At 41.1% G+C, this 14,880-nt stretch overlaps 2 protein-coding genes across 11 annotated transcripts in view; one reads left to right on the forward strand and one right to left on the reverse strand.

The window, feature by feature from the left end:
- Nucleotides 1-11,164, forward strand: part of ENO4 (enolase 4) — a 46,992-nt gene extending 35,828 nt beyond the window's left edge. For both annotated transcript variants that reach the window (XM_054522927.2, XM_054522928.2), the window contains 5 exons: nucleotides 269-394; nucleotides 2,418-2,613; nucleotides 5,665-5,732; nucleotides 6,244-6,361; nucleotides 7,907-11,164. In XM_054522927.2, the coding sequence (XP_054378902.2) occupies nucleotides 269-394; nucleotides 2,418-2,613; nucleotides 5,665-5,732; nucleotides 6,244-6,361; nucleotides 7,907-8,061 (663 nt within the window). In that variant the 3' untranslated portion in view covers nucleotides 8,062-11,164. The remainder of the gene's footprint in view (nucleotides 1-268; nucleotides 395-2,417; nucleotides 2,614-5,664; nucleotides 5,733-6,243; nucleotides 6,362-7,906) is intronic.
- Nucleotides 11,165-11,168: 4 nt separating this feature from the next.
- The window catches only part of SHTN1 (shootin 1), a 123,282-nt gene continuing 119,570 nt past the window's right edge, over nucleotides 11,169-14,880 (reverse strand). For 5 of the 9 annotated variants that reach the window (XM_024253044.3, XM_054521559.2, XM_063727105.1 and 2 more), the window contains one exon: nucleotides 11,169-12,950. In XM_024253044.3, coding sequence (XP_024108812.3) covers nucleotides 12,728-12,950 — 223 coding nt within the window. In that variant the 3' untranslated portion in view covers nucleotides 11,169-12,727. 9 annotated transcript variants of the gene reach the window in all.

The raw sequence follows: 14,880 nt of genomic DNA on the forward strand, positions 1-14,880 counted from the left end.
ATTCTTGGTGTTTTGTGTAGGAGGCTCCATCTGAAGTCTGTGGGAAGAACCCTAGAGGGCATCAAAAGGAATGGTGACTTGATTTCCCAGGTTAATATTTAAGATATTTAAAGTAGAATGGACAGATTTCTCAGGTCAACGTGCCCTGAAAAGAACCTGTTTATAACCTCTCATATAAAATGAACGAAAAGGAATCTGAACCATATCTTTGGGATTTGATGAATTCATTGTTTATCCCTTATTTTAATATGTTCCTGACACATATCAGAATAAAGGAAAGTATGAAGTGATCATGGGCACATACAAAAATGGAGCGGAGATGGTTGACCTGTATGTGGATCTGATCAACAAGTACCCTTCAATTATTGCCTTAATTGATCCTTTCAGGAAGGAGGTAAGCACCCCACCTTCCATATTTTATATGCCATAAGATAGGCAGGACTCACCTTTTATATTTTGTAACAAAACAGAGAATAAAATCTCATTCTTTTGGATCTCTGTCATTCAAAATGTGTTGTAATTTGAACTGGGGCTGAGTTGCTTTATTTCAGCATTTATGAGAAAAGGCACTTACTAAGCAAATGAATAGGAAAAACACAATTACCTAGGAGTGTGCCTGTCTGGGGAATGAAACACGCTATTCGCAAGCCCTTCAGGAGTACCTGTATATTTACAAGCAACCTAACAGATGGAAGCTGCCCCTGCTGTACTAGCTGGAGCTTCACTAGGTTAATCATATATCATTTTCATGTGCTCAGGGAAACAGGACTTCTATAAGGCCAAATATTTTTCAGCCTAAATCCAGTCACTATATATGCATAAAAGTAACAAAGCCATTTTTTCTTTTATTTGAGACAGGGTCTCACTCTGTCACCAAGGCTGGAGTGCAGTGGCACGATCTTGGCTCACTGCAACCTCTGCCTCCTGGGCTCAAGTGATTCTCCTGCCTCAGCCTCCCGAGTAGCTGGGACTATAGGCGTGCACCACCAAACCAGCTAATTTTTGGTATTTTTAGTAGAAACAGGGTTTCGCCATGTTGCCCAGGCTGGTCTCCAGCTCCTGAGCTCAGGAGATCCGCCTACCTTGGCCTCCCAAAGTGCTAGGATTACAGGCATGAGCCACTGTGCCCAGCCTGCAAAGCCATATTTTTAAAGGGTTTGAGATACTGAGGTTTCATGATCTATTAAAACTCATGCATTTGACCAAGGCTTATGTGACCATCTTTCCCCCAATGAACTTACACTCCAAAATTTAAATTCTCGATTTTATAAATTTGAGAACCATCAGATAGATTGAACAGATATATTGAACAGATATCTTCTTTGAGATAACACAATTATTTCGATTTGGAGGACGATATAAATGCTGGTCCTGATGTGAAGCCCCAGGGTCTCAGTCACATCCTCCCTTTCACAGCCTCCATTCCACACCAGCATACACAGAATGCACTGGCTGAGCTTAGCTCCTTAACCTTGCCATATCAGCCCTGCGATGACTGTCCTGAGGCTCTGGTCATACTTTTTAAAACAGGGTCTTGCTCTGTCACCCAGGCTGGAGTGCAGTGGCCTGATCACAGCTCACTGCAGCCTTGACCTCCCAGGCTCAAGCCATCTTCCCACCTCACCCTCTCAAGTAGCTGGGACTACCAGGCATACCACCACACCCAGCTATTTTTGTATTTTTTGTAGAGATGAGGTCTCGCCACATTGTCCAGGCTGGTCTCATACTCCTAGACTCAAGCGATCCTTCTGCCTCAGCCTCCCACAGTGCTGATAGTACAGATGTGAGCCACTGCACCCAGCCTTGACCACAGCTTTTTTCATGTGAGAGGATGAACCTGTGTGGTCTGTTCTAATGCGGCAAGTTGAAATCTGGTACAAAGGCTAGGATGACTCTGTGTGTTTGTGTGTGTGTGTGTGTCACACATATACACACAAACACGCATATGTATGTGTATAATTTTAAAATAAGCATTTCGTTTCATATGATAGTCTCACCAATAAAAATAAGGGTGTTGAGAAGGGACTAGAGCCCTTGCAGGCTTTCTTTTTCCATTTTCTGTTTATCAGAAATATCAGAAAAATCCATCCAGCCAATCCTTAGCAGCATTATAGACAAGAGTGGATGGGAATAGCCTGGGTCTGAAGAACTCTAAAATCCATGTAAGAAATAGCATTTAGTGTATTAACATTTTGTTCATAAAACCTTTAAGCTCAAATTCACTATTAGTTTCTGTTACCCAAAGCTTCTTAGTTTGTGTGGCTGTGGTACAGGGTCATTCAGGAACAGAAGTAAAAGAAAATTGTTTTGTGTATCTCAGGAAAAATGTGTGAGCTTGAGTATGTGCTATATTATTCCCGTTGTTGTGTAATTATGTTCAATGCATTATAATGATCAATTCTTAAATATTTACCCAGGACTTGGAACAATGGGACAGCATCTATCACGCACTTGGTTCCAGGTGTTACATAATTGCAGGAACTGCTTCCAAAAGCATTTCTAAACTTCTAGAGCAAGGAAACATCAGCATCCCCAAATCCAATGGGCTGATCATAAAACACACAAACCAAACTACAATGTCTGACTTGGTGGAAATAACCAATTTGATTGACAGTGAGTAAAAGTATACTTTTACTGAAAAGTAAAAGTAAGAGTCTTTATCTGAAAGACTCGTAATGACTTGGTTATACAAGAAACCAAAAATACACAGCATATCAAAGTTACTAAAAAGCATGGGAGAAATCTTGGAAGAAAAGAAAGTCCAACCATTTGTGAGAGATTTAGTGCTGGAACACAAAAGGCAGCTTACTGACTCCCTTCACTATGTTCCACTAACAGCCCAAGTCCAAGCTCATCCCCTTTACTGAGGGCTACCAGAGGTATGGCCAAGGCCACTGCCCTGTAAGCTTCACAGAGGGGAGAGCCCTTCTGCCTGTAACAGGAGAACTAATGGCTGATTTCTTATGAAAGGGCATAGCCTTCAGCACATTTATCAATTTGCTTTAGGTTCTGAGCTTGGGCTACAGAAAATCTTTAAATTTACAGAAACCTGGCCGGGCGTGGTGGCTCATGCCTGTAATCCCAGCACTTTGGGAGGCCGAGGCCGGCGGATCATGAGGTCAGGAGATCGAGACCATCCTGGCTAACACGGTGAAACCCTATCTCTACTAAAAGTACAAAAAATTAGCCGGGTGTGGTCGTGGGTGCCTGTAGTCCCAGCTACTCGGGAGGCTGAGGCAGGAGAATGGCGTGAACTCAGGAGGCAGAGCCTGCAGTGAGCCGAGAACGCGCCACTGCACTCCAGCCTGGGCCACACAGCGACTCCATCTCAAAATTAATTAATTAATTAATTTACAGAAACCCATAGAGGTACCCCAACTCTTACTGCTAAAGAACAGGTCTCAAATCCTGAATCATGCACTGTGGAACACCTGGGTACCCATCTGCACTAGCCAGGCTTCTGGCTACAATGTAGTGTTCAAGCTAAGAAAAATAGCTCACCATTCACAAAGCCAAGACACCAAGCACAGCCAAGGAACAGCAGGGGCAGAACGCGTGTAGCCTGCATCACATTACCGCAGTATTGTAAATTTCCTCCTATCATTTACTACCACTTTATGCTCTAGATTCTAGATAAGGAGTCAATATCTTAACAGGGACCACAGCTCTTTCTTCCACATAGGCATGGCCCAAGTACGTAGTAAGGATGTAGGAATTACTTAATTGAAAATAAACTTAACTACTTATAATATATCCCGACACCAGTCGGCCATTTTAATTTGCATTACTTGGGGAAGTCTAGGAGGGATCAGAATTTGGAACCAGATCATCCGCTGCAGGGAATGGTTTACTTGAGCAGTTTAGAAAACAAACAACAAGATCAGATTAGAAGCAGTTTTCTGTCAGTATAGAGACCTGAGGCAAGGGTAGGTTCACTACTAACAGGCAGCATGAGGAAGCTGCCAAGCAGGTTGGCAAGGCAGTGGGGTATCAGGGAAGTCTTGGGAGGCAGAACCTGAGTCATCAAGCTGGGATTGAAGGACAGGATCCCAGCAATGCGGATCAGGGGATGACAGGTGAAAAGCAGGGCTCCAGTGCTGGTGCATCTGGGATGCCAGAGGAGAGCAGCTTTACTTAAGACCAATGGGTCAGGCATTTGTGAATTGGACATAATCCTTATAGCATCTCTGTGAAGTAGACCCTATCATTTCCACTTTATTGATAAGAAAACAAGACTTGGAGAGATTAGGCAACTTTCCTGTTACACTGTAGTCATCTCACTTGCCCACAACTCTTGACCATCTGTCAACATGCTGCTCCTTTGGACCAGAATGCTTTGCTCTGACATACTTGGCTCTGCATCCTTCAGGTCTTGGCTAAAATGAAATGTCTTCAGCCACTCTTGCCTTCCCCTATCCCTAACTGGTTCTGTTCTGAATCTTCCTCCTAGCATCCTGTATTTCCTCTTTGTAATACTGACCACAATCACTTGTACAACTACCTAATAACTGGGGTCTCCCACTAGACTACAAACTGAGTTCAAGGGCATCTTGTACACTTATGCAGAGGACATGAAACAAATACCACGAGTGGGTCTCAGGAACTAGACAGAAAGCTGGTCTCAGAGCTGGAATAGAACTCAGAGCCAGACTGGCAGCCAGGGGCCTGGGTTGGTGCCAGAGGATGGAAGAAGATGCTCATGCAGGGCTGGCCTGTGGGTGGTATATGATAGATAGGAGGCAGTGCAAACACTGTTGCTGCAGGAAGAGGTCTGGCTGGCACTCTTCACAGACTGGCACATTTCAAAGGGTTTCAAGACCCTCAAATGATTGATTACTACCAACACTACTCTTCTAGTAAACATTCAGAATGACAGTCCTTTGAATAAAATTCTACACAATGGAAGGAGAAAGCCATTACGTAGGCATACCAACTCCACGTTACTCTTACCATATTTCACTGACTCAAAGATGCATTTTTCTACACTGAACATTTAAAAAATTGAATCATGTCTTATGGCCGCAGTCTTAGAAATGTGTCAATCTAATTTGAGCATCCCCCTACCCCCTTTTAGTGGTAATAAAATAATAATACATCTTACAAATCATGTATCTTAAATTTTTTTTTTTTTTTTTGAGACGGAGTCTCGCTCTGTTGCCCAGAGCTGGAGTGCAGTGGCGCGATCTCAGCTCACTGCAAGCTCTGCCTCCTGGGTTCACGCCATTCTCCTGCCTCAGCCTCCCGAGTAGCTGGGACTACAGGCACCCACGACCACACCCGGCTAATTTTTTGTATTTTTAGTAGAGACGGGGTTTCACCATTAGCCAGAATGGTCTCGATCTCCTGACCTCAGGATCCACCCGCCTTGGCCTCCCAAAGTGCTGGGATTACAGGAGTGAGCCACCACGCCCAGCCATCATGTATCTTAATTTTAATGAAACACAGTATTCATTTAGTATTTACAGCATCTAAGCTACTGAAATTGGGGGGCAAACAAACAAAAGCAGGGCAATAAAAATGCAAATGTTAGAATCCTAGGTGGGCAAATAATTGACTCTTCACAGGGAAGTTTTAAATCTGAGAAATTTTTAATTTTGATCCCAGAGGCCCACATGTATCCTAACTTTCCACACCGTATAAAACTGAAAGAAATTCCTCTTCCAGGTAAGAAGCACATCACTGTCTTTGGAAGTACAGAAGGAGAATCATCTGATGACAGCCTTGTCGATTTGGTAAGTGCTGAATGCTGGTCAACTGCCAAACACTGCTTTTATCACGAATTGGTATTTCAGAGAAATGCAGTCTTTGGTGGAGAAAGTCATGTAACCTTTTATGAAACAGACTTGCTTCCTCCCGGATAGCTACCTTTTACAAAGAGCTAATCTTTGAACTTTTAAAAAGATGAAAAACTGAAGTCCAGGGAAAATGATGAGCATACTTAAATGACTGGGGTGTGCACCTGCAATCTTTCCTCCTAAAATGAAGTGAGAAAGGCCAGAACGTTCTTAGATAAAATCAGCATGCCTACGTGACTAGTAAAGTGCCTGATGGATAGTCAGTCACATCATCTGTTTGCCTTTCAGCACTCTCAGCTTGTAGGCCACTGTGCTTACATAAAGATAAAAAACTAGTAAGAGAAAATCCCAAACAGCACACCATGACAGTTTCCTTTCTCTTTAAAGAATTGTCATTTAGCAAGACATTGCTTCTCCGTCTAAAATTAGTTTTTTTCCCCCCTTTCAGGCTGTTGGGCTTGGTGTCCGGTTTATCAAGTTGGGGGGTCTTTCCCGTGGTGAACGAGTGACTAAATACAACCGCCTTCTCACTATAGAGGAAGAACTTGTCCAGAATGGAACACTGGGTATGTGCTGCTTTCTTGCTTTGTTTTCACTTAGCCATGAATAAGAGAACAAAGATTGGAAGAGGGGGAATAGAAGTCCCTCTGCAGGAGGGCAGAGGAATCCAAAGACCATACATAAGTGCTGACAAAACTAGGATGGCACTTGCCACAATGTATATTGTTGTCTTAATGGATCATCTATTTACCTGAATGTTTAAAACTCTCGCCCTTTTTCTTGATGAATAGGCTACACGATGCTCTTCAATAGAATTAATTGATTGGAATTTCCAAGCCTACCTTTTGTTATGGTCCAAATTATACTTAAGGTTTCCCTGCACAGCCCATGAAAGTTGAAGGCAGACGCTTTCCTGAGGGTTCTTGGAAACAAATCATTTTACTTAAAAACAAGTAGGCAGTGTGTTAATTTTAACATACCTTGGAAAGGTTAAGGTCTCAAGAGAAATCAATCATTTAGTGAAACTGAACCTTTGTAAATCTGCATGGTTAGAAGCACCTTGTATACTGGGTAACTGAAGAGAAACACACCAAATATGCATTTTTATTTTCTTATATTACTGATTGTGATGGCCAAAAGGAGGCCTATAGCATGCAGTGGCATTTAAAGAGACCAATAGAAACTGTGATTATAAACTTGTCATGTTTAACGTATGTAGCGGTCTTGAAATGCATCCTAGGATTCAGAAAATAAAGATATAATTGGGAGACTATTTCTGAGCCACGTAAGGGAAGTCAAAAGTTAGTCTGTATTGTTTAGTGTGTAGTAGAAGGGCTAGTTTTTTCAAATAGGTAAAATTATACTGTTCCACATATCTGATTATTTTTCCGGACATCCTGACTTGTGGGAGGCCTTAGATTCCCTGAATGACTGATCCCAGTTCCAGCCAGACGTTACCACGAGGTAAACAGCTGCTGCAGGGCATCCAAAAGGACTCTGGTGACCATAGGCTCCACCCCTCTGTGGTGACAGTGCAGCCCCCTCAGTATTCCACAATAGATTAACAGATCGAGGAGAATTTCTCTGACACTGGCCTTGGTGAATCATTATTAAAGGGACCAAAAACTGGAAAAATAAATCTCTCCACTCCCACTTTAGAGTAGGAAATCTTGGCAAAAGCTCAGCTATTAAAATGTTGTCAATACTTACATGTAAGGACCTGACTGGAATGGTCCTCGCCTGCCATCATTTCCCTGGGAGCAGTCAGCTGGCAGTGGCTTGTATCATGCCTAATACTGGCCTTTCCCTCAGTTTATCATCTTCCTCTTAACCCTTTCCACTAAGCCTCTGCCCAAAGTCCATGATGCGTCATCAGATGTTCCAGAATGTTGAATGAGAGTGCAAATAAAATCGAACAGAACATCTGTATGGCACAATTAACATATAACCAAAGATAGGCCCAGTTGTAAATGGTTCTGGAATCCTTTCCGATGGTGATGTGACACCTTTGGACTAGTACTGAAGATGATCTCCTTCAACTTATGTAGTATATAAAAACTGGCACCATTGGATTAGACAGTAAACTTTATTGTTACTTTTTTTTTAAATAGGTTTCAAAGAAGAACACACTTTTTTTTACTTTAATGAGGAAGCTGAAAAGGCTGCGGAGGCACTTGAGGCTGCTGCGGCTAGGGAGCCGCTGGTGCCCACCTTCCCCACACAAGGTGTAGAGGAATCAGCCGAAACAGGAGCATCCTCTGGATAGGAACACCCCAGGTTCCAGCCATACCATCAGTATTAGTAGACCGGGAGGTCTGAAGTACGGCACCGCGTCTCCACATTGAGTTTCCTCTTCAACTTCACCAACTCTTGTGGTTTTTATTCTTCTAATTCCACTGTTTGGTAAATTACATATATGATGTTTTTGCCTGAAATTCTATCTGTGAACTTTGTTTTGCAGCCACCACACTTCCATGTGGATTTTGTTTGTCTATTAGCTCTCTTGTCCATTTTTCAGGGACACGCTTCAGTAAAAGAGGCCAATATTTTTGTTGCCAACTCCACACTCAAACACCCCATCCTTTACCAATCAGAATATCTCTGAGAACAAAAACCTAATGACCCTAGAAGCTCTCTGTGCTGGGAACAGATGTCTATCTTCTGTTTTTATTCTACATGTCTGTGCTGAAAAGCACTGACACATTTTCGTAGCCAACCTCACGTAGAAGTGTGAGAGCGTCACTATTTTTTGTAACAGCCAGTTTCATCTCACTTTCCTACCCTTGACTCCTTTTTTCCTAATTCCCTCTTCTTTTTAAATTTTTAGTTTTTCTTGTATTATTTTTATCTTTGCGAGTCTTCTTAGATCCTTTTTGGAGTAAGAATGAGTATAAATGAATAAGCACATCAGTAAATGAATAAATATTCTCAAGGTTATTAAATGCCCAGTTATTTATACTACAGCATTTAAAAAGCAATCCGCAAGTGATAAAAAAAAAATGATGTAACATATCTGTTGCCTGAATTGCCTCTTTTGTAAACCAGTGTTGGGATTATAGCAGAGGAGTAGCAGAAATAAACATATTCAGACACAGACATATAGATATAATAATATCCAACCACTTTATATGATTTAGGGTCTCGTTAAAAGGGTTACCATTTGCTTCTCCTAAAAATTATATAAATTGCTATGTACTGACCTGTAGGGGAGTTGGCTAAGTTTAGACTTCTAACAAATTCTATAATTTTTATTAAGCACACTGAGGACCTCTCCTTTTAAAGAGTACTAACAAGGGACCTTAATTTCCTCATAACAGAGCCAACTCCTTATTCTCAAAGCTATGATTTGAAACTGGCTCAGGTGCAGACTCTCTCAGAGCATGGGGCAGGAAACTTGGTTGGTATCACTCTAAGTTGGAAGAACTGTGTCACAGTTTGTGGCTGCTACTGCCTCTCCTGATGCTTAGCAACAAACAACGGGTAGGAGAAACTGGAAGGAAAATTCATTTTAAAGGCAGAACAAACATGACTGGGTGTTCACATACCCTTTGAAAAATACACACACACACACACACACACACACCATGAGAATATGCCCTGAAACAGTGATATAAATTATAATTAAATTACTAAAACTAGAGCAAAAATGTACAACAAATAACAAAATAACCAAATTAAATTAACCAAAGAGGTGATTTATTACCATAACTAGGTCAGCAGTGTAACTTCAACACAGCAGTTTACTCACCTATCCTCGAGACTGCGCTCACCAATGGATAATTAGCATTTTAATTTAAATTTCTTAGGGTGCTAGGCACTCTTTCTATTTATACTTTCTCTCTGTTATATAACATATAATACAAAATATATTTATATAACCGTATATATAATATTATCTGTGAAAGAAATGAAAGAAACAGTCATATACCAAATTAAAAATGACTGTGGGATAGGGAAATGTTAGTGCTTGGAAGAGAAACTTCAAACCACTCCAATCCTTATGCAGGGACTGCTTGATGAGTCTTCGAAGCTCAGTGATAATAACAGATGGTTATCCATTCTCAACAACTTATTGGTATATAAGCTAATGTTGTTCCACAATGAATGTAACTAAACATGTAGAGTATGCATTTAGAAAAATAATCCAGACTTTAAGGCTGTGATACAGACTATCATTTACTGAACACACAACCAAAAACTGGTCTGGAAAGACAATTAAAAATAATTGTTACCTGTACTACTCCATTTCCAGCAGTTTACCATTAACAAAGAAGGTAAGGAAGGAGCAATTATTAGTGAGTAGTTAGAGCCAAAGCATCCATCCTCCGTACTCAGGGCAAACTAGGCTGGGTGCTAATAGCCCTGTTGATGCCTGCCAGTCAGAACTTCCATGGGACTGTTCAGCTGCTGAAACTGCTGTGGGTGAGGACTTTGTTTGAGACCAGCTCAGATACAAAAGGGTGCAAGTGCTTTAATTAAAATCTTATTCTTCCAGAAAAAAAATGAGACATTTTCTTTTTCTTTAATAGCAATGGCACAAAGTACCTCTACCTCTGTGCCTCACTCTGGCTATAAAATGCATCAACATTTGTTTTTTTTAAAGAAAAAAATCCTCTATAGCGCACAAGACTTAATTTATCTTTCCCAAACAGAAGGAAGCATAAATAACCTTTTAGAGAAATCAAAAACATAAAGATGCAGTCTCTTCCAACTTAAAATTGTGTAAGCAGGATGTATGTAAGTTTTGTGTGTGCAATAGCTATGAACATACCTTGCGGATATAAGCATAGTTCTCCTATGTCTTCCTATTTGGGATCCCTTGCTTTGGTTGACAGTGTCACCCCAGCCAGGGGCAAAACTCCCTCAAAACCGAAGTGAAAAGGGAAAAACTGTAGGCAGAAAAAGGTGAGTGAATGAATATCTTCCATCAAATACCTTTATGTCAAATTAATTTAAAATGCTTTGTAATCACAGTGAGAGAAAGTAAGCAGCTTAAAAAAGGCAGGAACACTTTCAAAACACCTGTTATTAATTGTTCCCTAGTCCAGCTAATGCATTTCACTCAAAGGGCAACTTCTTACTCTAGAAAGGAGGGTATTTTGATAACCATATTATTCTGTTGATGGTGTGATGAAATATGAAAGACAGAGTACATATTTTTATATTCCTAAATGTGTGTGAGTTGCATGCTGGCAGACAGATCACAGATGCAAGAAGGAAGACAGCACAAAGAAACATGAAAGAAAACTCAATAAACCATCTTAGGGACTATTAAAAATTACTAAAGTTGTCAAATAGTATACAATTTTCTATTAAAGAACGTCAAGCTTGGGGAACTAAACCAGAAACGTTAATAATAACCACAACTGACCCTTAATGGGAAACTATTGGTGCCTTTTTAATAAGTTGTGGTGAGGAGAGTTCAAATTACAGCATAACAGAATTTGTTTCGTGAATTAATGCAGTCTGTAGTAAGCATATCATATAGCAGTATTATCCAGTTAAGGAAAGATACAGTTGAAAAACATTACATTTTAATTCCCCATGAGTAAAGTGATAAGTAACTGTAAAATCATTATTGGGAGAACATGGAAACAGTCAAGCATAACGAACTTACAGAAAGATAATTATCTCCAAATTTAGGAAGTACATGTACCTGCCTACCCACCTCTTCAAGCCTATGCTTACCACACGTGCAAAAATACAATACAATACAACTACTGCAATTATTACTATCATTTTCTTTTGCCCTTAGGTGAAAAACACCTGACAGCTACATGCTGAGCCATGCTAACAAAACTAAACCTTTCACTTTCTTTAATAGTAAAATTACCATTACTGAATCATTGTCATAAAAAGTGCATTCAAGTACATTACCACTTATTTTAAATAAACACCAATTTTGAAACAATCAACTTCGAAAAGCTGCATAAGTTTTTTTTTTTTTTTTTTAATCCCTGATTACATTTCTATTTATTCACTGTGGTAGCCTGAAACATTGTATTTTTAGAGACTAACTACTGCTTAATTTCTTTTTTAAAAAAAAAAAACAACAAACCTGTGTAATATAGAACAGCAGTGAAGCAAGAAAAATGTGTGCTTGTCACTTATCTTCACCGTACTGTACATTAAGAACTCTGATAAAATATGGTACTTGTGCCACATTAGTATTTGGGAAAACATAATTAACTAATAGCACAGAGCACATGGTTTACCAACTTATTACTGTAAAATTCAAGGTTTGGACTTTCACCTCAGTTCTGTATTCAGGCTACCAGAGCATCCCCACGGAGGTCCTTGGGAGGCTTTGGACACAATCAATAGAACATATTTTTCATCCAATAGTTAACAATGTGTGTAATTAACACTGACTATGGGACTACGAGTTTGATGCCAGCTCCTGAGTTTTCAGTTTATCTCAGTCTACTGTAGAAAATAACTTGTATGCCACAGTACCCAACAATTTCCACGCTGCTGCAGTTTCTCCATCAAGAGGATCAGACCTAAAACAGAAACTTCTTTGGGGGCTTTTAAAATCACATTAGGTTGATCAGTTTTGTTTATCGGATTATGTACAAGCACCTCAAACTTTCAGCATTCCATTTGATGAGTGGTATGCACATTTCCTAAAAAGGTATCAACATCTGAATTTTTTGTAACCTTCTAAAATAAGTCATACTTAATACAGTAACTAGGAAAAAAAATCTCATCTTTATAAAGATCAAAAAACCAAAACCTACTAGGAATGTATGTTTTGCTAAACAGCTTACTTATGTTTATAGTTGCTACTTACAAAAGTGACACCAGAAAAGAACCTGTATTCTGAATACAGTGACCAGAGCAGAATGTCTACAGCCCTTGCCAATATAACAACACTAATCATGTGCTTATTGAAAAGGACTTCCAAACATGTCAGGCTTCTGGTTTACGGATCAGCAGTTGGAGCTGTCTGTCTCTCTCACGTTTTCAATGCTGTCTTCTTTGTTTTCTGGTTGAATTTTGCCTTCATCCTCCTTGTGTTGAGTTGGATCTTTTTCAGCAACCTGGTCTTTGGTTTGGGGTTCATGTGTAGAAACAGGATCTAAAACTACAACTGGTTCGGCTTGTTTTTCACCGTCAATGTATTTTTTCCTGCATCCAGTGCTACTGGGAGGCCTACGAGATGAAGAGTTAGACAAAAAAAGTAAAAAGCAGAGAGAGAAAATAGTTGTCTCTGATATTCTGGATTCAGACCAACATAAAACCCAAAATGTTCTAAGTCTAGTCAACATGCATATAGTAGTCTTTGAGATGCCAGCCATTTAAAAGAAAAAATGAAGCTATCGGATTACACAGCTGATACTAGGAGCACAAGGCCAGAAGAAAGAAGGCAGAGAAAGAGCGATTAACTACGGAAGTGTTAAAAAGCCAAATGCACCTACCTGCTTAATTGCATTCTCTTCTCAGGAAGTGTAAATCTCATGGACAAACTGTGAACTTCTCACAGCCTGCTGCCCAGACCCCCACCTGCCCTCACTTAGCTGGATGGAGCCAGTTAACTCCCTTCCCTCCTGTGTGTCCCTGGGTACGGCTGGTTGCAGGGTAGCGCTGAGGAGCCTGCGTGGACAAGGGGAGTAATCACCCCTCATCACTGATGGCAGGTGAGAGGCATGCCGGCTGCTCCCATTACCAACTAGAGGAGATCTGGTCAGACTTCAGGAGGGGGTGGCGGTAGGACCAAGGGCAGAGAAAGAGTCAGAGTAGAAGCTAAAATGCTAAGTTACCATTAATGTTTCTAAAAGGAGAATCAGGTTTCTTGAGAAATTTCTTATGAAATTTCAGAGGCAGTTTTCCACAGACTCCTCCTCTCGTCTCTTCTGCTGCAAGAAGCTATGGCTCCTCAGGCTGAATGGGTGAGGATTTCCTTATGGAAACAGATCTCTCTGAAACACCCGAAGGTTCAGGCTGCTGAGCTGCTGCCTGAAGGTGGAGGCAGCTGCAGCAGGCAGGGCTGGGGCTTTCGGACTTTTCTGGTCTTTTTGGAAAATGCTAGATCAGGCCTTTTTGTCCCTGAGAACTGGCTGTTAACCATGACCCGGCACACTACCATCCCACCTCTTGGGGTTCCGCCAGGTGCCAGTGAGCTACCAGCCAGTGCCTGCCCACTGCTCTACCAGCCCCTCACCAGGAGCTGCTTTCCACTATTCTCTGACCCCTTCGGCAGGTCAGAGCTGGCAGGGGATGCTCTTTTACCACCTAATACCTCTCTTGTTGGACTTACCACAGTTGTTTCCTGTCTGTCTCTTCCAATAGCATGTAAACATCCACGAGGCAGGGACTGTTTAACTTTACTCACAATTCTATCCCCAGCACCTAGCACAGACGCATTTGTGGACTAAACGAATGGACAAATACTAATAAACGGAAAGGTTCAGAATGAAGCAGGAGAAATCAAGGTTTGGGTGTGAGTAGGTCTGGATGTCTCTCTTGCAACAAAAACAACAGAACAAACGATCAACTACTGAGCAAAAGTAACCTGCATGACCCGGTCACGGGCACAAAACCTCAAACCCAAAGACCACACTGTTTTTTTCACTTTCTGACCAGTACTGTAAGATCTGTCCAAATGTTTGAAAACCACTCCCTCTGGCTATCGGGTTATATTACCTACGTGTGGCTTGGTCATCATCCTAAGTGACAAACACTCTGTCTTCCTTGGAGGTGGTAAAAACAAAAATAATCAGGAGCCTGGGGACAGGCTGTGCTGTAGTGAGGACAGATTCCTTTATTTTTGCCTGATTATGGCATCATGACATTGTCCATCTACCTCGGCCAAGGAACTACTTCTCCAGACATCTGCCGCTATGCTTTAGGAATCAGAATGGGGTGTAGTTTCTCCAGTGGTACCTGTTTTGACTCTCTCTGGTATTTAAAAGCCTGTGATGGGAGAAGCAGAACAACTATGAGTAATATTAAGGATTGATCAGAGGAATTAGACCTTAGGGAATGGGAGGCACTAGTCATGCCGTCTGTGTAAATCTGCTGCCTCTGCGTCTGACACTGGGCCTGCAGTCAGCTGTTCTGACAGTTGGGAGGGAAGGCAGCT

Source organism: Pongo abelii, chromosome 8 (genome assembly GCF_028885655.2).
Source record: "Pongo abelii isolate AG06213 chromosome 8, NHGRI_mPonAbe1-v2.0_pri, whole genome shotgun sequence".
Lineage (NCBI taxonomy): Eukaryota > Metazoa > Chordata > Mammalia > Primates > Hominidae > Pongo > Pongo abelii.